At 39.3% G+C, this 23,550-nt stretch overlaps 1 protein-coding gene across 8 annotated transcripts in view; it reads left to right on the top strand.

Annotated features, from left to right (window-relative positions):
* The first annotated feature begins 4,531 nt into the window (after positions 1-4,531).
* The window catches only part of ATP8A1 (ATPase phospholipid transporting 8A1), a 105,594-nt gene continuing 86,575 nt past the window's right edge, over positions 4,532-23,550 (top strand). The window contains exons 1-6 of one of the 8 annotated variants that reach the window (XM_021553948.3): positions 4,532-4,778; positions 12,451-12,565; positions 13,725-13,824; positions 16,291-16,389; positions 19,461-19,506; positions 23,234-23,274. In XM_021553948.3, coding sequence (XP_021409623.2) covers positions 4,730-4,778; positions 12,451-12,565; positions 13,725-13,824; positions 16,291-16,389; positions 19,461-19,506; positions 23,234-23,274 — 450 coding nt within the window. In that variant the 5' untranslated portion in view covers positions 4,532-4,729. Of the gene's footprint in view, positions 4,779-9,307; positions 11,417-12,450; positions 12,566-13,724; positions 13,825-16,290; positions 16,390-19,460; positions 19,507-23,233; positions 23,275-23,550 lie in introns of those variants that run through there. The other 7 variants (XM_021553144.3, XM_021552349.3, XM_077782826.1 and 4 more) reach the window with 7 other exon arrangements.

Below are 23,550 nucleotides of genomic sequence, written 5' to 3'. Positions count from 1 at the left end.
CAGGAAAGGAGAAGTTTTGTATTTCATAATCATAAATGATACGCTCAACATAAATTTACATTGGCTTGTACAAAACAAGCACATTCTATAATAAAAATTTCACAGATGTAACATGTGGGGAAACAGAAGAATTGTTGTTTTCTGTTAAACCACAAAAATAACTGTCAGGAATTTCACTAGAAATATTCAAAATATCAGCAAAGTCAAACAGGTTTTAAAAACTTCCTTTGGAGATATATTTAACTGAGAAGATTAAAAACCTAACATGAGAAATTACAAAGATTAGAAAATAATGAGTTATTATGTAATTTTGTAAATAAAACTAATTACCATTTTATTGATTTCAGGAAGAATTTTAAAGCACTTAATCTAATCTATTTACAGATTAGTTAGCAGAAGTATATACTTAGAAATATGCAGAATGGATTTAAAATCAGAACACAAAGTCTGTAACTTACCCTTTCAGGGGTCAAAGAAAGCAAAGAAAAAATATGCTATTGCTCCATTGAGCACAGAAATAGTTGTTTTCAGCAATAGCAGACTCATCTGAGCTAGAGTGGTTGCTTCTCTGTACCTTTTTTGAGTTTTAGATGCAGTTATTTATGAAGTTTAATTAGACACTTCCCATTCTATGGGAGTATCCTGTGTATTCAATTACAAAACTAATGGTTCAGAATTATGAGAGTTTGAGATTAATTGCACAGTCACCAGTTGCTGTACTATCCTATGAAGCAGAAAAAGATATAACAGAAATCCTTTCCACAAACCTCTGGAAAAAAAGCAAAAGTTACAGTATTATTTTCCCCTCCATTCCCTTCCACTACTGTATGAAACCTGGCAACTTATCAATATATCACAAAGGGAAACTGCACCCTGAAAATTCATATGAATTAATAGCATTACTGGGAAAATCTAGGCTAAAATTTTATGTATGCCAAGTTTGTGAAAACTTCAAGCCTGCAGACCTCATTTATTCTGCTTTATATATGCAGTATTTTATATAGAGTATTTCCTACTCTGGTAGGCTACTACAGTGCACAGTTAGTATACCAGAAATGGAAATTTCTATATTATATAATAAAGTAAGCGTTTATACCATTTGCAAGAACAGATTTGAGTTGGGTAAATAGTCTTCACCCCTGAAAGCCATTACAGGTGAAATGGTGATGCAAGACTGGATCATCATAGATCACTCAAATCATCAAACTATGGAATAGTGGAGGTAGTATTTTTTGACATATGTATAAATGTGTATCCTTTCACAATTTTCTTTTCTAGCTCAAAATTTCAGCTGTCATTGCAAGACACTTTATGTCTGAAACAACTTATTCTTCTCAATGAATATGCAATTTTTCTGCATATATTTTAAAAATGAGGTTTCTGTCATCTTTTGTTCCAAAAGGTAGGGTGTGCTAACAAATTAATGCTAATAAATTTCTATCTGTTCCACTAGAACTTCTACATATTTCAAAATACGCATTGAAATTGAAGAGAAAACTTAATTAAGAATGTAATCTAATCTTAAAAGCAGAATACAGTCATATCATTTAATTTATAGCTGTGTTGGAAAGCAGGCTAACTTGCTTCTGTTTTGTAGTCCTGTCATGTACATTTCAAACAAGTGATGATCCAAAGCTAAATATTGGATTCCTTAAATATAGAGCACATTTTCAAGTGCATAAACTAAGCATATTCTCAGCTTAAAAAGTGGCAGAAGCCTTTTCTGACCTGTTTGTATCAAAACAGGAAGAGTGGCATGTGGAGATGGAAACTTCTTGAGTAACACAGATTCAATTTGCATAGAAGAGGTGAAAGGATGGACTTCATGCAGTTGTCTTCCAAAGGAAAAAAATAAATACAATGGCCAGCTGGTTTTGCTGGCTGATCACATGGGGGAAATGTAAAAGAAATAGACACTATTGTGCTTCTCCTAAAGTAATGCTGCAAGTGGATGGGGAATGTCAGGAAATATAGCAGCTGAGTTTCATTCATCTGGATGACATCTGGATAAACTGTCTGTTGTGTAACTATATGGTTAAACATGTTTATCTTACCTTGAGACTTTGTAGAATAAAACCTGGAAAAATGGACAACTTCTTAACTGATGGTAAGATTTTAAAAGCCATACTCATTCTTTCAAATATTACTCATGCTATAACTTCAAAAAAGGCTTTTTCTTAAAAAAAAATACTTTTAAGCTTTTATAGTAACTCAGAGTACACAAAAGTATACCAAGATTAAGGCTAGTAATTTTTTGGTTGTGCTGTTTGTGAGGTGGATAGTGGCCTTATTTGTAAAATAACTATTCACAATTTTAAATAACACTTGGCAGCATTGCTATAGTATCTTCTGTTCTCAAGAGAGTATACACTTCCAGCTGCCCAAAGGTATCAGTAATAAGCACCACTTGCCAGGGATATTACAGCCAAAAAACCCAGTTTAGACATAAAATAGCATCCAAATGTGGATTTAAGTGACAATCCTATTTGTCACCAACACTCCAGTAATCTGGGGGGAAATGCATGTTGACTGGCATTTATATTGATTTACAGTGAATTTCACAATTTCGTTGCAGCCTTTTAACAATAGTGAAGCTGCTAGAAATTGCAAACTACCACTCCCATTCCCCCTCCCCCAAGATTCTCTTTCACAAAAGGGTTCTATTGATGCTGGGAGGTTTATATATATATATATATATGTTGAGTCCCCTAAATGATTGCTTCAGTCAGGCTTCAGTGGAATGTCATAGAAAACTAGAAGCTGTTTTTTGCTGAAAGTAATTTGCACCAGCCAAGACTGCCCACAGCTGACTGACCCACACTGAGTATTTCTTAAAACTGGATGAGCAATACATGCTGTTTCCAGGTATTTTATTTTACCAGAAAAATGCATGAAGAGACATCCTTCTACAATACTTGTTTCTGGTTCAGAAAAGAAAAAACAAAACTCAAAACCCACACAAAACCACAAACAACCCATACAGATTGCTGCATAGGATGATGGAGAAAAGCATTCTCTTTTGAAGGACACTCTCAAGCAGGTTTTCTGGCCTGTGCCTTGAAAGAAATCCACAGTATTTATTTCCTAATGCAGTTTTCTCTGAAGCAAAGTATTCCTCTTCCTTGATATTTAAGCTCAGCATTTAAGAAAAACAAATTCTTGGTTCACTTTCCTCCATGAATGAAGCTTCATAGAATCATAAAATTAATGCTGAGAAAGACCTCTAAAATCATTGAGTCCAACCATTAACAATACTGCCAGGTCAATCACTAAACCCTAAGCACCAACAACATGTTTTGCTTCATCCATTTAGAGATTAAATTTATACAATTTTATCAAATATTCACTCTGTTGCTGTCAAGAAAAAATAAATATATCTCTTTATTTTCTTATAGTGGGTGTATATGCTCTATAGTGAATACAGCATCAATCCTACATCTGTAATCTGTGTTATGTATTTTCTTGGGGACACAATGGTGGCCTTTAGGGGACACGTCAGCCTCAAAACCTCTCAGGACTCATGAGACAATACTAGCTTTATTCTATTCCATCATCCTCGCGGCAGCCTGTATGCTTTCTGCCTGACTGAAACAGATGCAAGACATAATTATGCCAAGCAGACCTGCCTCCAAATCCCATCACCTTTCCTAGTGTTCCGCATCCTGTTTTTGCTGTGGCTGTTTCTTGCCGAGCATGGGGACGGACTGCGGCAGGCGCGCTGCTCAGCCTGTTGCAGCCACCCCGGTGTCAGGCTCACGGGCTGGAAGGGAAAGTGCCGCTGCTGCTTCCGCCCGAGGCATCTGCGGCTGGGACCTCCTCCCCAACAGCCCACACGGGAGCCGCGCTTGCATTCACACTGACTCACGGCTGTCAAGCTGCGGCATCCTCGCTGAGATTAAAAATAAAAAGTCGGGCGAGAGCTCGAAGGCTGCCTGTCAAACAGAGCGTGGCACCAACACTCTCCTGGCCTGAACGAGGGCTATGGAACACCGTTTCAAATTCCCTCTCCGGATGAACGCCTCCCGGCCCCCACCGCGCCCCTCTGCACCTCGCCCAGCAGCGAACGAGACGGCGCTGGGCAGGGAGGGAGTCAGGGAGCTCTGCACATAACCGCGGCTGAGCAGCTCTGCCGGCCCGCCCCTGCCCCTCGGCAAGGCCCCCGGGCTGCACACGCCTGGCGGGGCCCCGCGCAGCCCGCCCGCCGCGGCTGCCGGAGACACCGGGCGACCTTGCCCGGGGCTTCCCCCGCCCGCCCCCCGCGCCGGGCAGCGGCCCAGGGCTCGGCGCGTTCCATTCCCCCCGCCTCACGGGGTGGGGGGCGCATGGAGGCCCTTCGCTCGCTCCAGTGGCGGGACGCACACCGCCACAGTGCCGGTGACCGGTTAGGCGCGGTGACCCGAGAAGCCCGGGGGACGGGGAGATAGCGGCGGGACGCCTCGGGACGGGAAGGCGCGGAGGGGGGGCGGAGTTGGTAGGTTCCGGAGGGGGCCGGCGAGTGCGGAGCGCGGGCGCCGCGGCTGTCAGTGAGCAGCGGCGGCGCCAGCGGGGAGAGGCGCCGGCGGAGAGAGGCGCTGCCCCGGGTTGCCGGAGCCGCTGCCTCGGGCTGCCGGAGGAGCCGCCGCCGTCGGGACCCGCCGCCCTCGCCCCGGGCCTCGCAGCGGCGCGCTCCGGCGCGCAGCAGGTGCAGGGCGCGCCGTTGGAGGGAGGCGGCCGCGCCGCCGCCCCGGCGATGCCGGCGGTGCAGAAAACGGTGTCCGAGATCCGCTCCCGCGCAGAGGGTAAGAGCCGCCCGCCTCTCGGCGCCGGCAGGGAGCGACCGGGGAGCCCGGCCGAGGAGCCCGACCGGGGAGCCCGGCCGGGGAGCCCGACCGGGGAGCCCGGCCGGCGTTCCGGCGCGGAGCCGCGGCGGGGCTGCGCCGCCTGGCCGGGAGGGGGCGGCGGGAGCCGGAGTCGCGCCGCCGCCGCGCTCCTCGCCCCGGCTCCTTCGTGCCGTGCGGCCCCGGCGGGGCTGCGGCAGCGCCGGCCCCGGCCTGGGGCGTGAGCGGTGCCGGTGTTCTCAGCGAGGCCTCGTATTTATGGTTGTCTGTATCCGATGAGCCCCGGGCAGCGTTTTGTCCCCCAGCGATGGCAGCGGTGGTTTCGTTTTCCCCGCCGTGTGCGGCTGCTCGGCACGCCGGCCCCAGGCGGCAGCGGGGGCTCATAGCCTGGGGTCCTCGGCCTGGGAGTCAGCCGGAATCCCTCTTTTGTGTGTAACATGTACGTGTGCGCTCATCATCGGGAAGAAGCGTTTCTGATGCGCGGTTTGTGCCAGGAGGCTTCGGACACTGCTGAGATCTGGTGCCTAAGTGGGTTTGTTTAACCTGAGGCAACGTGTCAGCAGCTGCTTTGTGAAAAGAATCATTGCCCTAGGATTACGTTACTATAAAGTTTATTTTATGGAAAAGTAACATTTGAAATCGTGGACCTCAAAGCAGCAGTATGTTAGGACTGCCTGTCATTTTTGGTTGCTGTAGGTAACAATAACAATGTCCCGGTAATGGCATAAGTGGTATTGAGGCAGTTATGCTCGATTTGTCCCCTTGTCTGAAAGTTTCCTTGCTTAAACAATATATCCAGTTGATTTTTTTTTTTTTGCTTTGTTGTGCTTTGTTTGCTATTGGGGGACACAAACTTCCTCCCTGTATCTTTCTTCCTTCTTCCAAACAAAGAACATTTTAATTAATTTTTGTGCAAGGAAAAGCACAAAGAAACATAGATTAGAAGTAGGCTGTTAGATTTATGTTCTTTTCCAGTTTTACCATGTTAAATGCCTTCCTCCACCAAAAGTAGGTTTGTAGGAGGTCTGGCTCTGCCTCTGCTTGGGAAATGTTAGTGTCAAAGAAATAGAAGGATGCATCTAAGAAGGAAGGGAGAAAGTGCATCCTTTCAGGAGCACTTCTGAAATGTGTTTACAACCAGAGCAGCCTGAGACTCAGCAGAGAGTCCTGTATACTTATGGTGATTAGTAGATGCGTATAATGAGACTAGTTAAATGTCCAATTTTTCAGTGCTTAATTTCAATTCTTTTCACTTACTCTTGTTCCAGACAATTGGTTTTCACTGCAAGCTGAGCATCACATAAATGAATTGGTAAAATTGATGCTCTCTTTAAAGGTGTCTAGTTCCAGAACTCTTAATGGTTATTAATGGAATAAATGTGGTGTTCCCTAAAGGTAACTGGCTATCTAATATTTACAATTGCAGTAAAAGGGGAAAAAAAAAAAGTCTGGTTTATTTTTCAAGGTTGAATGACTGTGAATGAGTTAAATACTGGGTTTAAAAAGCTTACCAAAACCATTTTCTTTAGGACTGACAGTAGGTATAAAGCATCTTTTAAGAAACTTAACTTTTGGAAAATGGCATGATAGTTTTTTAATTACACCAGTCGAGTTGATTCTGTATGACTCATACTGTACTTTACTATATATATAGTACTACTCAAAAAAATTTGAGATCTGCTACTGTTTTCTTAGTCTTATATTAATGTGACACTTACTAATTAATTTGATCTGCATTTATATATACTCCATACATTTAGACTACATAGTTGGCATTTCTAAACAGCTCTTTCTAAATGTGACTGTTTTCTTGAAGAAAACTCCCAGGCTCTACTGTGTATTTGACAGGGACATAAAGGAACTGTCAGACCCTAGTTCTGGCAACCACCCAAGTGTTTTAGATAAGCACTATGCCAAGTGATGATAAGGCTGCTTTCAAAGAGCTCCACCAAAGTCCTACCCCCAGTGCAGAGTTGTAACTGGCAGGGTCCCTCTGTGTTCTTGGAACACTAGTAATACTGTAATCACAAACAGCAGCTTCCATGACTTCTGTCATGGTATGGACCATTCCTTGGCCTAAGACCTGTGGGGGTCTGACAGACAGTATTACTTTACTTATTCTAGAATTTTTGTATTGTATCTTTGGGTTTAAAAATCTCACTTTTCTCTCCTGTCACTGCAGCAACTAATTTCTGCTTCAGAGACCTTTTCCATGGATCATGAACTACATTACCAGGCTGGACTGTCTTGGACACCACAAATGATATGCTCAGATGAAACAAACCAAATCAGAACTATCAGCATGATGTAGCATTCCCAGGAAGTGGTCAACAGTTGCACAGAAGAATTGACACTACAGTCTGTAAATTACTGAAAAATAAAAATTGTAGGTGTTTTAGTGTCTGTAAGCCAACATGTTACCTGCGTAGAGAAAAGAATTTGAGCAAAAAGGAACTACCGATTTTGTGCCGTTTTTCCAAACCTCTGCAAATTCTTCATGGCTGAAGAAGGATAACCAAGCTTGCTTATAACCATGTTTTAATAGGTTTTTATGTCTGTTATCTTGTTGTGAGAAATAGGTGCAGCTTACTATTCTGAAGTGGTGTGTGTATCAATAAAGTCTCGCTCAAAGCACAGAAGATCTGGCCCTCAAACAAATTTAGGAAATTGATGTCATGTATTCTGCAATTGCAAAACACAAGGGGAATCTTTGAGTAGAGTGGCCTACATAAAGCTTTATTAAATACAGTAACTAACTGTGGTTATTTTAGCTATATACAGTTAATATATACATCTATTAAATAATATGAAATTGGATCATTCACATAATTATATTTCTTTTGAGAGGTTCTGGGAAAGTGGAATTGTTCTTAAGTTTTATTAGGGTTCTCTGAAGATTGAAGCATTAATCCTTTTCCTCTGTGTGTTGATGGAGTTCAGTGAACTATATTAGGCCATTGAAAAAGGATAGAGAGTTGAGGTGCCATGATGCTGCCTACCAAAACTAGTAGGTAATAACTAGTTCTTGTTGGTGTCCTTGTACAAAATCTAGGTGAAGCTGAACTGGGGTAAGATAACTTTCAGAGAACTGGTGAAATTATTTTCACATGAAGAAGGAATGTATTTTGAAATTCTGCAGTGGCCATCAGATTGTCTTCAGCAGACTATTGGGTTTTGTAGTGCCTAATGTATCCGTAGGTATTTCTACTTATGGTCTTTAGGACTGTATAACATTTTACCAGATTTAGCGATCATTATAGTCACTTTTTTCTAGGGTTTATTTCTGCCAAGTGTGTTTTGATCCCAGTGTTTCACAACAGGGAAAAAACTTGTTTTAGTTCTAGACAGGCTTGTCCATCTCAGTGGAACCAACAGGTTCAATCCGGTCATTTAAATTCCCTTCTGTTCTCTTGATTCCTCAGAAGAACAGACTGATGGGTCAGGTTCCCAATGCCTATTCTGTTACTGAAGGTCTGTCATGGCTTTGCAACAAATAATTCTGAAGATACTTTCTTTTTCATTGTGATTCCATCTTTGAACTATGCCACATGCTTCAGAAATACAAGCTAGCAAACAGACTATTCTGGCTTTGGCTGGGATAGACTCAGTTTTCTTCCTAGCAGCAGATACAATGCTGTGTTTTGGATTTAGGATGAGAATAATGTTGATAACACACTAATGTTTCAGTTGTTTCTGAGCAGCACTTACACTAAACTAGGAACTTGTCAGCATCTCATACTGCCCTGCTAGGGAGGAGGCTGGGAGTTCAAAAGGTTAAGGAGGGGACACAGCCAGGGCAGCTGCCTCCCTGCTGACCAAAGGGATATCCCAGACCTTTTGGTATTATGCTGAACAGCACAACTGGGGAGAGTTGGCAGGGGTCTGGCAGCCTGCTGCTCAGCGACTGGAGGGACAGTGGTCAGTGGTTGGTGAGCAATTCTGCATTACTTGTTTTGTACATTCTTTTATCATTATTTTCCCTTCTTCTTCTGTCCTATTAAGCAGTTTTTATCTCAGCCCATGAGTTTTACCTTTTTTCTGATTCTCTGCACCCACCCTTGGGATAGGCGAGTGACTATGTGGTGTTTAGCTGCCTGCCAGATTAAACCACAGCACTTAGTTGTATAAGAGGTTCTTGGCTACAGCATCAGCTTTCAGAGGTTTCAAAAGCCCTACTTAGAGAATAAAAACAAAATTTTTAGTGATGAAGAGGAGTGTATTAAAATCCTTTTAACAATTTGGTTGAGGGTTTTCTTTCCTCCCCTTTATTTCTATATTGTAGTGTGTATATATGTAACAGTACAATCTTGCAGTGAAAATGAGACTGTTTTAAGGAATGAAAGCTTAAAGACTTAAACTACCCTACCTAAAGAAAAAATTAGGGGTATGGAATTTACTGTTGTTGTTTTACTAATACACAAACTTTTTAATCAAGACTGGTGTAGGAGGAGTCCCTGCAAATACTGAGTGTTTGAAGAGAGATGCTTCTTCCAAATTTATTATTGGAATCAAAATATGGTCTTCAGTGGGTGTTCTTGTTGAAAGACACTCTAGTTGGTTTGGAGGCTGTGTTTGTTTGTTTCATCAGTTATTTATTTGCAGTTTGTTGGTATTGAAGATGTTTGTTTGATTTTGTTGTGGTTTTGGGGGGGGGTTTTTTGTTTTTTGTTTTTTCTGGGTTAGGCTGCCAAATGAGCCTGTGTGATTCCTTGAGTGTTTTGTTGGCACCTGTTAAGGTGGACAAGTCTGTTAGGCTGACTATCCTTCCTCTGAAGAGACTTCTTGAGATAAATACCAATGCTTGAATGTGTGTGCCTTTTATCGGGTGAGGAAATAAATAGAGAAATTGCAGATGGTGAATGTAGTAGTGAGGATTTCCTGTATCTTAATAGAGTCTGTGAATTATGAATGGGAAATGCAATGAAATTAAAAGTTTCTCCTGAGCCTTTTCTCAGTGTGTGGAGACTTGACCTTGAAAGTAATGTCCAAAATGTTTTTTTGGATAGGTAAGAGGCAATATACTAGGCCAGTGGACTGGATAATGATTTGGGTTTTGCCTAATATGTTTGCAAGCATATATAGAATGTACTAGAAATAAGTGTTGAGTTTTTATGTACAGCCCTAATTGTCCTTGACATGCTATACATTCTGATGTATTCAGTTGCATTATAACGTAGGGGTTTTCAATGTCTTATTCTCATACAGAATGGACAGTGTATATTTAACTATATACACACATTATTGGTAGCATATTAAAACTTTATGGTGATTGATTTATGCTATACCTGTTGGTACTTTACAAGCTCCAGCCTGAAGACTGGTTAGGCCTGTTGTCAGCAATGTAGTGGCTCACTGGTTGACAAAATATTAGTGAAAAGCCTTGGGAGAGAAGAATACATTGGTGTCCCATTTTACAGATGGAGGTTGGGATGCAGGCTGGCACAAGATTCCTCATAGACCATAGAAGAAGATACAGAAAACTCAACTTTGGCTAGTGGAGGCAGGTGCTGGGAATGTCAGTGAGCCTAATAAAACTATTTCAAGTTAAGCACACACAAAATCGAGAATATACTGATGCCACTTCTCTGGGAATAATCTGGCTAATGTCACAAAGAAAATCTGGACCAAGTGCAGGAATCTCATTAACCAATGAGATCAACCAGTTAAGATTAACCAGCTTAATGGCCTTGGCTTCCAATGACCACATCCTTCCAGCTCAAGATCTGTCCATCACAATGAGCACAAAATCAAGCCAAGGTGGCAGGACTGGATGAAGCAAGGCATTTGACACTGTCCCACACAGTATCTCTAGAGATACATGGATTTGATGGCTGGACCAGCTGGTAGATAAAGAAATGACTGAATGGTTGCATTCTGAGAGATGCAGTCAGTGGAATGCAGTGACAACTGACATTCCTTAGCTGTCAGTATGGGTATGAGAGCTGACTTTTTTTCACATTTTGTCAGTGATTTGGACAGTGAGATTGAGGGACTGCCCAGCAAGTCTGCTAACAATGCCAAGCTGTATGATGTGGTGGATGTGCTGGAGAGAAGGAATGTCACCCAGAGGCACCTTGACAGTCTTTAGAGGTGGCCTGTCTGAACCTCATGAAGTTCAAGGAGGCCAAGTGCGAGGTCCTGCACCTGGGTCAGGGCAGTCCCAAGCACAAATACAGGTTGTGTGGAGAATGGACTGACAGCAGCCCTGAGGAGAAGGACTTGGGGGTGTTTTTGGACTAGAGACTCCACAGGATTTGACAACGTGCATTTGGAACCCTGATGGCCAGCCATATCCTGGGCTACATCAAAAGAGGTGTGACCAGCACGTCCAAGTGTCAGCACCTCGATGGGCAGATGAGAGCTTCTGCTCATCTTCCTTGCTCTTGTGAGACCCCACCTGGAGTACTGAATCTGGTTCTGGGGGCCACAGCATAAGAAAGGCATGGACCTATTGAAGCAAGTCCACAGGAGGGCCACTAAGTTAATCACAGGGCTGGAACATGTATAAAGACTGGTTGAGAGAGTTCAGCCTGAAGAAATGAAGGTTCAGAGGAGAACTTCTAGCAGCATTCCAGTAGCAAAAGGAGGCCTGCAAGAAGGTTATAAAGGAACTTTTAACAAGGGCATTTATTGATAGGACAAGGGGGAATGACCTTAAGCTGAAGGAGGGTAGTTTTAGATTAGGTATTAGGAAGAAAATCTTTAAGGACGGTAAGACATTGAACAAGTTGCCTGGAGAGGTTGCAGACTCACTATCCCTGGAAGTGTGCAAGACCAGGCTGGATGGTGTTCTGAGTAACCTGATTGACTGCAAGGTTCCCTGCCCATGACAGGAGCGTTGGAACTACATGATCTCTAAGATTCCTTCCAAACCAAACCATTCTATGAATTAGCAAGAAGTCCCTGACAAAGCTCACATTTAAAAAGGGGAACCTACAAGAGGTCAAAGCAGCAACGGTGGCTTTGACCTCTTGTAGGTTCCCCTTCTCTGGCAACAGCTAAAGGATTAGAGAGAGATGGATTTAGGTGGCAAAGTTACAGCCTACCTGGGATTTAACCTGATGAGTGGCTTGCAGATGCCATTCTTGTTCTCTTTCAGATGTAACAGCAGGAAGATGAGGATTGAGAAGGGTGCTGCCTCTAAGCTGCTGCCACAGGGAGCCCAGAAACAAAAGACAGAATAGGATGCAGTAAACAGTGTCCTCTCCCCTTTGGTCTCTACTGATAAGATCAGCTTTCAGGAACCACAGGTTCTTGATACCAGTTGGAAAGTCTGAAACAAAAAAGACTGGCATTAGTGGAGAATGATCAATTTAGGGAGCAGTTAAACAAACTGGCAATACAAAAGTCCATGAGATCTAATAAGGTGGAATCATGAGTGCAGAGGGAGCTGGCAGGTCTCCCTCTAAGTGATCTTTGCAAGGTAAGGATGGTCTGTGGGGAGTGTAGGTTTTCACTGAGCATCTTGCATATATAAAAAAGACTTTTTTGTTTTTCTAGGGGTCATTACCTGTGAGAAATGCAAATACATTGAGGCCACATTCACAATAAATGTCCTTTTTGTCTCATGAAGTGCCTTAAATTTTGTGTAAGTAAATCTGCTTATTTAGAAAATCATGCTGTGTCTTTCCAGGCTATGAGAAGACAGAGGATGTTTCAGAGAAAACTTCCCTAGCTGATCAAGAGGAAGTGAGAACTATATTCATCAATCAGCCCCAGCTAACCAAATTCTGCAATAATCACATCAGGTACTAGCAAAAACACTAGAACATTGCATGCTGAATAGCAAAATTGAAAAGGTTTCATGAGTTTCATTTATTCTACATCTGTCATTTCTACTGGCCACCAATAATAGTCTTAGACACTGGAAGGAGTAGTGAAGTGAAATGAGGAGACAAGTAAGCTGTTTTGGTTACAAACTTGACCTTCTGAATTTTTAAGAATGGAGTGGAGAGGATACAGCTGCTTTACAGCTGGGCCATCAGTGTGTCCCTAGAGGATGCATTTGTTCTTCAGCTTTCAGTTCATCTTTGAACCTATTCCTGGCAGCTGAATGCTGATGCAGATGTACTGCACTTGAGCACAGCATTGTTTGTGCTTTGGAAGCACTTCACTTTTTCAGCCAGCCAGTTACAAAGATGCTGTGGTTGCCTGTGAGACTAGTGTTCAGTTTCAGGTTCAGGCTTTAGAGACTTTGCTGATGGTTTATGCTGGGGTTTTTTTGTTTGCTTTTTTTGAATTTTAAGTCATGCAGTAAATACTCATAAGTAATGTGTGTTTAGATCTGATAATATTCTCACTTTTGCTGTTAAAATTCAATGGAAATTAATGGCAAAGACACCTCTGTACCAAGTAGGTCTGTTTTCTGAAGGTACCTTTGATAATGTGCAGAATTTCTGTAGACATTGAGAATAATGTGGTGGGATTTTCCATGGCCTTGAGAAACTTCATATGCTATTTCTTGGTGTATACGACTTATTCTTCTGTCTTATGCTTACAGAGTAGAGGGCTTTTGCAGGATGCATCATTCCCCCTTATATTGTCAGTTTTATGCAAGGTCAAAGTAAATATTACTGTCTTATAAATAAGTACAAATATTCTTACAAGTGTTTTGTTTTAGAACCTTAGATGGAGGTGGTCTGTTCTTAAACAGATGTAAAAGGCTGACAGAGAGATGGGAGCTCAAACATTTTGTGAGGATGGCTTAGGAGAGATAGTTTTGTTAGGATAAATTTTATTCTCTTCTTCCAGCCTAGCAAAAGCACACTTAATATCCAGTATTTATCAGTTTTGAATCAAAAAGTAAAATGTTTCATTTGAAAGCTTGTATAATTGAGAGGGAAAGAATACATTTGAAGACATTTCTGTTCTTTAATAATAGCATGTGTTTTTGTCTCTTCCTCTCAGCACTGCAAAGTACAACATAATCACATTCCTGCCAAGGTTCCTTTATTCCCAGTTCAGAAGAGCTGCTAATGCGTTTTTTCTTTTTATTGCATTGCTTCAGGTAAGATCAACAATAAGATTCTAATGTTTTAAACTTGTTAAGACACCATTTATGTTATAGGTAGAGATAGTGAGATACTTGAGATTTCTGTACTGTTCTTTCCAAGCTAGCTGGCCTATCAGAACAGCTATATCATGTAGGCATATCTTTAATAAAATTATTGGGTTTGTGGCATTCTTGCTCCTTGGAGATAACAAAATGCACACATAGATTTTTCTATAAAACAGTTTAAGTATAGCTGAAATTCTCTTGGGTCAAAAATACTTGTGAGAATAAAATTCCATTTAAAAGTATCTGGCATATACAGAAAACTGTTGCCTGTAGTTGCCATTTCTTCTATAGGGTAATGTCTAAAAACATACTGAACTATATGAATTTTATTCCTGCAAGTTCTTTTGAGGGACAGGAATTACAGCTGAGTGGAAGTGATTATTTATTCATAGAGATAAAGATTGAAATTGAGCCTGGACAAACAAACCAGTTATGGAGTCCAATACTACAGCAACTATTTCCTGTAAACCAGCTAATCAATGTAGTGGTTAGGAAGGAAGCACATAGTCTGTTTATATCACCATTGTAGCTCCATTAGGTATGTTTATACAGTGTACCCAGCTTACTGAGACTTTTTTGAAGTACATAACATTTTGTACCTCTGTATTTTAGTTTTGTGATAGTTCAAGTTGAAAACATCGTGGGGTTTTTGTGTACTATTCTTTCAGTGCATTAGCTGATGATAAATAAAAAATTGTACTCTGTTCAGGTGCAGTCATAATTACCATTGACTAGTTCTGCATTTCAAACATATTTTAAATGTATTGTTTACAATATGTTGGTTTGTCTTTTGAGGTGTCATTGTGTTAGGGATTGACATACAAAACAAAAAATACTGTAAAATGGCACACTAACTACAATATGTACTCTTTGCTTCCTCACTTTGAATGTTTCTGCAAGTCAAAGTTTATTTCTCTGTCCTTACTCCAATGTCTTTCCTTCTACTTTAAGTGCTTGGGGCAGTTTTTTTTATGATGCACCTGCATAAGTAGCTTACAGTTTTCTAGGGGGGAGAAAGTTCAGGGTTTCATTAGATTTTCTGCCTGCAAGCCTGTGGCTTCTAAATAAACACCCTGCTAACCCCATCTGGCATCTCAGGTTAATCCAGTGATCCAGCAGCATTCCCTGCGATGCCACTGTGCACCTCAAGGTAGAGACAGAGAATACAAGGTTTCAGAAGTGTTAGCAAGTGGAGTTTTTAAAGTTAGAACTTTAAAGCCCACTAGTGTGTCAGGCTATCAGTGAGCCTGCATTGCCAAGAGAAGGAAATAGAGGAGAATGGAATTGGAGTACAGGCTGGTGACCCTTTTACTTTCAGATTTTGCCTGCAAAATAACATGCAGTTGGAATGGGAATTTGGACATATATTTAGGAAGGAATGAAAAGGTGGGAATAGCTGGAGAAGAGATAGATCCCTTTCTTCTGTAGCCAGCATATAGTCACTTGGTGGACAGTAGCTTTTGGCTTAATTTCCATTTAATTCCTTGAAAAACATCTGTAGTAACCTGGAAATAACCTGGAAGATAGATCTATATTGGTCTTACAAAAAGCATATTATATATAGCATATATCTTGTTTTCTTTCAGAAGTGCAATATGGTGGTAGCAAAAAGAAATGTGTAGAATTCATGAGTAACACTGGCTGTTTTTCAAAACATTTATGATAAATTGAGGATCTCTTTTAACCACTTTGGGGCACCACTAGTTAGTGTACTCTTCTCTTGCAGAGTTCTCATTGTCCTCACACTGCTTTACCGATAACTCTGTAAAGGCAGCAATCCTTTCAACTATCAGTCTTGCCATTAAGAACTCTAGTCAATATAATTATGGATAACTATCCAAATCTATGTATATCACATAATATACATGGATTTGGATAGTTATAATAATCACATTTTCTCACAATTTACATACATGTTTGCTTGCATCATCTGTGCCTGTACCTGGTTAGCAAAAATGGGGTTTTTTTTACTGTAGTCTGGCAGCTATTTGAAATTTATCATTTAATATCTAGTATGATTAAAAATATCTCTTAAGATATTAAGACTGTAAAGAAACAAAAATACCTTGGACTAGTGTCTGGTCTAACAAAAATCTAAATTGGCAAGTTTAGTTATATTTTATAAATATGTATTTTAATTCAATTTGAAACACAGAAAAGGAAGGTGAATATTTTGCAAACACTAAAACCTCTGGAAATAGGACCACTGAACCCTATACTTTTTAAAATGCAAATATTCTTTTATTGTATCAGCTGCTTCTGAATTGAAGACTATAAAGCTCTCTTGGAAATAATTAACACTGTGTCTAAAAAGTGAACTCATGTGTCTTTATTTGTACAGAAAGTACTGTGTCTTGTATTAAAAATGTTTTCAACCAGCAATACAAAATATTTTTTTCTCTTTTTTTTTAATAGCAAATACCAGATGTGTCGCCAACAGGCCGCTACACAACATTGGTTCCTCTCTTATTTATTTTAGCTGTAGCTGCAGTGAAGGAGATAATAGAGGATATTGTAAGTATTTAATAGCAATATTTTGTAAATAGCTATCATACTGTTCATTTAGAATATAACAAAAATGTTTCCTGGTTGTCAAATCTAGGTCCAAGCATTTGATGCACCTCTTTATTTCTGATGTCCCATGCATAAAATCCTTAGTTGCATCATTGTGACTTTTCATGGGTTTTTTTAAACAGATGGAGAATAGGCTTTTTCAGTTTTTTTCCTGTTGCTTCAGTCCAGTGCAATTAACTGCTAGCATTTCCTAAATGTTAGCATTTTCTTGGTGCTGTGATCTGCTGACTACTGATGGCCAGGAACAGACATAGAATTGGTCCTCGTTAGGCACCTATGCCAGGATTTCCTAGACTCTTTCCAGTAGCTGTCAGTGGTAATGGTTGTTTTGCTTTCTTCTTGCACTGATACAAAATTGTCTGTGGTAGTGTTTTGCTTTCTTCTCGCATTGAAAGAAAACTTTAAGGAGGTGGGACATTGTAAACACAGAAGCGTCCATTCTCATTTATTTTATTTTGAGGGACAGAAAGGAATTTCAGTCTCTGTTTCACTTCACACAAAGATGTTGGGGTTTTCTGAGTACCTTCTTTCCTTCTCTTCACTAGAAATATATGATAGAAACCTGTCTCTCTAACTTGCTTAAAATAACTGAGTCCTTTAATTAATGTCTTTTGTATCTAAGGAATTAAAGTAATCTTAATTATTTACCAAATCACTCTAGATGCTAAGAATTTCTTTATCTGCTTTTGTTTTATTTTAGTTCTGCAAGTATGTTACAAGAAGGACAAGACATTAGATATGTCATGATCCAGCAGTGTCTTGTCCACTAGAGGAGTAGTGTTCCTGTTTGTGGGCTCTTCTCTTTGAGTTTTGGAAAGTGTTTCAGGTAGTGTAGTCTTTCCTCGCACACAAGTAGTAAGCTGCCTGGGAACGCCAGATTTATTGTGTTTGAGCAGAATTACAATGTATATGTACATGACCAAGAGGAAGAGTAGTTTGGAATGGAGAGTGGTTGGTCACATGCTGCCTTCATTCTCCTCATTTACCTCTGTGAATGGATAGTAGGCTCCCTAGGTTGTATGAAGCTCGTGGATCGCAGCATTAAGTGGTTCTGCAAGACACAATGAGGTTTACATTAAATATTCTTCTTCTGTTTGGCATTTCTAGTTTTTGCTGCCTTACAGTCAGCTTTCTCCTTAAATGCCTTTGTTGCTTTCTCTTTACATAAACAAAATCTCTTTAAAAAAGCCATAAAAGCAATTCATGTTCTTTTAGATATTTTTAACCATTCTGCTGTTAATGCTTACAGACTTACACCATCTGTCAGTGTCTAGGCAAATATAAAACTGAGGCTGATGCTACTGTACAAAGTGTCCTTTTTAAAATTATCTCATCCAGTTGCTTTTCTTTTGTTGTTTGTTTCTACCATATGCTCTTTGCAACTTGAAGTGTACAGTTTGGTGTGACAGGGGAGAAAGACAGGAATCAGGTAGAGTAGGTTGTGGATATACCCGCTAAATAAAGTTCTCATTACCAAATGCTACAGAGATGCCTAAAACCAATACAGCTGTACCTTTTTTTTTTTTTTTTTTTTTCTGAGAAAGCTAACCACTTTCTGCATAGTAAAATATTGAAAGTGTTTTTCCTTAACCATTAATTTTCAGTATGTCTCAGTTTTTTTTACACAGTGAAATATCTAGGACCCCCATGAATGGTAATCTTCATCTAATATTAAAGCTTTTGGATAGGAACCTTGTATACTACAAGGTAACAACAAATACACATGTCAAAATAATACTTTTAGCTCAAGAACCAAATGTTTCTCTTTATGGAATGAAATACCAAGAAGAGAAAGACATTAGCAGAAGATAATATTCATGAACAGCATGTGTTTTCCATATATGCATCAAAGGTGTTAGCAAGATTTGTGACATGCAGTGTTAGATTGTCAACTGTTTCCAATGATTTTCACCCACCATACCTCAGAAACACTGGATATTAATCACTTTTCAAAACACTTTATAAAATGGAGGAGATTCACTGTGTGGGCAAATATACATCTTCTATGGTCAAGTTATGCTTTCCCTTTGATCAAAAGCTATTTATCTGTACAGTCAGCATCTTTTTAAAAGGAGAATCTGCTGGTAATCTATGAAAATCTAGTAGAAAATAATATTTCAATTTTTCAAAGTTAAAAGACAGTCTTTTAAGAGCTGCTAGCTCAGAGTCAGATCTACATTTTATTGTCAACAAATCACTCAAGTATGTTGACTTATTTTTTTTTCATTTTACAAGATTGCTTTTGATTTTGTTTGTATCACAAAATCATGAATTCTGAACATCTGTTTAAAAAGTATACCTATTTAAATTAATTTTCTGAAACATGTTCCTGCTCAGGAAAAACTGAGTTCATGAATCCTAAATAGTGTGTTTAAACTAGCACTCTCCTAAGCTAAATAGTGTGCTTAAACTAGCACTCTCCTAAGCTTTTTTTATCTGAGTTTGGTCATACCTTGAAAATGCTGGCTGTTAATTGCTGTATCAAAAGATTACTGTCAAAAGATGTCTCTTAGCTCTATTAAAACTGAGGGGCATCTTCACCTGTTGGGGGGGGGGGGGCTGTGCTGTTGAGTTTTTGTTTGTCTGTTACTGTTGTTGAAGCTTTGTAGAAGTGGAGTCATGTTTACACAGTCATTGCCTGGCTTCAGATGTCTGTATGAGACACTCAGATGAAGAATTGTTCCATGATCTTTGCTGTGGTAGAGTCATCTCCCAGTTCCAGGAAAGGACAAAGTTATGGCTTTGAAATGCACCAGTTCTTTATGTAAGGAATGTGTCCAGATAGAGATTGCCCACCTGAAAAGATATTTTAGTACAGTATAATTAGCCTGGAACTGGATGTGACTTTCCTGGTGTTCATAACTGTGCAAGTAATTAATAGTCCTGTTTAAATACCTACGTGGTTTATTGAATAGATGAGTAGGAGGGGCTAATAGATGGGTTTGTTATAGAAGTATGAAAGCTTTATCTTATCAACAAAAGTCTTTAACCACTCTGCATTTTTAATTTAGAAAAGACATAAAGCTGATAATGCAGTGAACAAGAAACAAACTCAAGGTAGGAAATTTTTTTAACCTTTTTTTGGTGGGAGGTTGAATTTGTCAACTTGAACAACTGACATAATTGAGTGGGAAATTGCATGTGCAGATTACTTCAAAATTTCTCATGTAAACAGTTGAACTAATTATTTGCAGAGATGTTAGCCCTACAAAATAGAATATGTTCTAGATTAAGGTTGTGAGGTTCCTAAGAAACTTGAACATTTACTCATTTAGCAGAGGTAATGCTTTCACTGTTAGAAGTCGTAATCATCTGTATATTTGATGAACTTACATTATAATTAAAAGTCTGCATTTTTGAGTACAAATATATTTTTTTTCAGCCAGCAGTAGGAAGGAAGCATCAAAAAAATAGAACTGTCTTTCTATTCTGCTTCAAAACTGTGGATAAAAACGAATGAGTTATTTCAGGTTTGATTTGTTGGGGCTTTTTCATTAAATCTATGTAACAGTTTGATTAGAAATTATGAGATACTTAGCCAGTGTACCCTAACCAAAACATTGGCATGTTTTTTTTGTAAAAGATTTTGATAAAGTAAAAAAAAAGCTCAGAAAGTGAGGAAGATATTAGTATATCCTAAACATGCTTGTCAGGTAGGATGTCAAAATTTAGGTTCCTGCTTTGCTGCTCTTCAGCTTTTCATGTTACTTGTTCTGAGGTAGACCTCTCTTGATGGAATTAGTCTCGTTTTTATAAAGAGGAGGAGGAATGAGTGTCATGTGAATGTGATTGCACAAAATATGAAAAATACCACAAGGAGAAAAATCTTACATGGAATCCTTTGAAATATATTATAAAAATAATAATTATTTTTTTTAGGGAGAAATGTTGTTATCACCTAAAGATGAACAGTTGTGTAGCACTGCTAAATACTGGAAACATAAATTTTAAAGCCTACCTAAATAGTATATAAATTTTTACTGTAAAATGTATGGGGGCTGGGAGGGCAAGATAGCTTAGGAAACTATTGAGCATGTAGAAACTACTGAGCTCAATAGCAGGTATGGAGAGATTAGGATGGGACCTCTAGCAGGTTTGGAGAGATTAGGATTGGACTTTTCAATTTTTCTTCTTGTCCAGAGTGTAAAAAGATTTAATAAAAGACTTGTTTTACTCTTTTCTTACTCTTCTTCTTGGTTACCTCTCATCAGGGTCTTTGGTAGCTGTTCCTAAGATTCCTGGATGTTCCATGCATGCAGAAGAGTATCTTGGAAGTTAAATGTGTGATGAGGATAAATGAAATACTGCTCACACTGATAAATATGTTTCTGAAGCTAATGCAGGATTTGCATAATGTGCAGCACTGATCCTAACATCCTGACAAATCAATTTTTAAATCTGTTGTCAAGTACAATCTATTCTCAAAGCAATAATTAAAAAGCTAATTGGTGTGGTACTCTCTTACTTTGTTTTCATGTATTCAGCAGTTCTGAATACAGCAGACCCTGAAAAGTAGCAATGTGCATAGTACGTTGTAAATGCAGCTCCACCTTTGACTGCCTTGTAAACAAACAAAATTGTTAGTGAAGTGACATGTGCAATTGTAGATTCTGTATATGGGTACCCGTTCAACTTTCTGTTGCTTAATGATGATCTGTATCTCAGTTAGCCTTAAGTAATTAGCTTTCTGAAAGTTTACTATCAAAAACCTTTTCCAAAGGATTTGGATATATTAGGCTGCATTGGGGATGCTTTTTGTTGCATCAGGCTGCATACATGTGTGATACAGCAGGACACCATCAGACATTCTGAAAGGATGAAATCTGCTTTTCTGTAGTATTATGAAGTAGCCTTCTGTAGGGCAGATGGAAGATGCTTTTGAAAATTAGTTGTTAGAGACAGCTGAAAAGTGGGAGATAAAAATAAGAAAATCAGGCTGCAGGAGGCTTTATGGTGCAAGTTCTCTAACAATTATATAAAGGGTACATAACAACACCACTTCTTTTTTTGTTCTCATCAGAAATGGATTTAACTGAATGTTAGTGTGTGTTAATTGTCCTTAAAAACATACCAGATCAAGCTAGGGTTAAAGAACACTTGAGATTTCAGGTGGCTCAGCATATCTTCATGAGTCTGACTCATCTGGTTTTGTGCTGATTTTAACCAGTTAAACCAGCAAGAAGCAAATCCAGAAAGAAAAAATGATAGTGTCCTTCCATGGAGTGGATTAAAGGGTTCATCAAAGGGCCCAGCAAACCCTGGAGGCAGTTTGCATGACTCAGTGAGGGCGCACACCTTGACACAGGTTGCAGCAGGACAGGACCTTCCCTCTGCAGCCAGAATCCCCTTCTTACAAAGCCCCTAGCCACATCTGGTGACATACTTACATTTCAGAGCTGCAGAACTCCCGTGGTAGTTATTAGAGTGTAACTATTTGTGAAATGTAGTTGTCTGGACTGCTATAAGGTTATTTTTAATTCTTGTCAATTCTTTCATCTGATTGGTGCCATGGCCCCATCAGTATTGCTGTATTAGAAGCTGTATTGCTGACACAAGGGGATGGAAATAGGTAGTTGGTAGCACAATTATCAAATGTCTTGGATTCCTTAGGACAGTGTTACAACCAGTCATTACACTGAATCTGTAGTTCTAGCAGTGGAGGGAAATGGTTTGTCAAAATAGATTTTGTATAACAATCAGCTGGTTGGTGAGGCAGTCATTAAAATATATTGCTTACTGTCAGAAAGGGAGACTGCCTGACCTACCTTTGCCCTGAGCATATCAGCACTAATAAATTTGGGGGAAAGAAGGGGCAGACTTGCCAAGCAGGTTAAGTAATGGTTGCAGATATAATTGAGATACGCAAGAAAAGGAGTCAGTCTGGACAGAACCTCCAAGAAGATTTAAATGTAAAAGCCATGTGTAGTCCCAGATTTTGATCCACATTTTTGAAGTCAGCATACTCTTGTGTAAGAATTTGGTCCTGATTGGGAACTGATGCTTCCTGATGGTTTAAAAGCTGGAAAACACAGTGAAAGGGAGCAATCTCTTAAAGTTATCTGAGTATTGATACATAGCAATGTTTCTTTTTCTTTTTGCACATCCATCTTCAGTAACTGGGACTAAAAAACCATTACCTTTATTATTCTCTGAAAATAACAATCTTGGCATTAACTAGCAACAAGGCATGGTTTTTGTATCATAATAGTAACACATAAAACTAGAATAGTGGAGTGTGGTTACAATATTAATTCTTACAACCAGTGAAAAAAATATACTAAATTCTACTCTAAATAGCTTGGGGTATTTTCAAGATATGTGTGGAGGAGGTGACTGTAGTTAGCCTTGAGTTCTCCGATATACCAATAACAGAATAGATAAACTACAGTGAGCCTCCTGGCACTTTTAATTAATATTGAATATATTCCTCTTGCCCCCCCCCCACCCAATATTTTCAGAACTTTTTAACTTCAGAACTTTTTATTCCAGTTACTGATTTATTTTGAAAACATATTGTCGTAAAATCTGTATCAGATTTATTCGATTCTCTAGCCCTATAAAATGTTCTCATTGACTTTGTAATAAGATTCAATGGCACAAAACCTGTTATAAAGAATATGTGCTATATATTTGTGATACTTGATCTGAATTCATAGAAACAAGGTATGCTCTAAAATATTATGTAAATTAGATATGTCTGTATGGCTTTTCATAAAGAATCTAGCACACAACTTTGTACCGCAGTTACGACTGGAAAATTTTTTAATTTTTTCCTTTTTTTTAGTACTACGAAATGGTGCATGGGAGATTGTCCACTGGGAAAAGGTGTGTGTCTTTATTGGTGACTTTTAGAGCATAAATAATATTTAATATTTGTTTTATTTCTCCATGTAATTATTAATGATAAAGAATAATTGGTATTATGGGAAATGTATAATCTCTTGTATTTTATTTTTTCTTTGTTTATATTTGTCTCTCAAAACATACTTTGAAGTCAAGTCAGTTTTCATGTCATGAGTTCAAACTGGTCAAGTTCAGTGGAAATAAGATGAATGATATGATGGCTGTGGCAAAATTACTCACTTCCTTAGCATAATGTGG

Source organism: Lonchura striata, chromosome 4 (genome assembly GCF_046129695.1).
Source record: "Lonchura striata isolate bLonStr1 chromosome 4, bLonStr1.mat, whole genome shotgun sequence".
Taxonomy (NCBI): Eukaryota; Metazoa; Chordata; class Aves; order Passeriformes; family Estrildidae; genus Lonchura; species Lonchura striata.
Note: the sequence above shows the minus strand (reverse complement) of the source record. Positions and strands in the feature narration are given on the sequence as shown.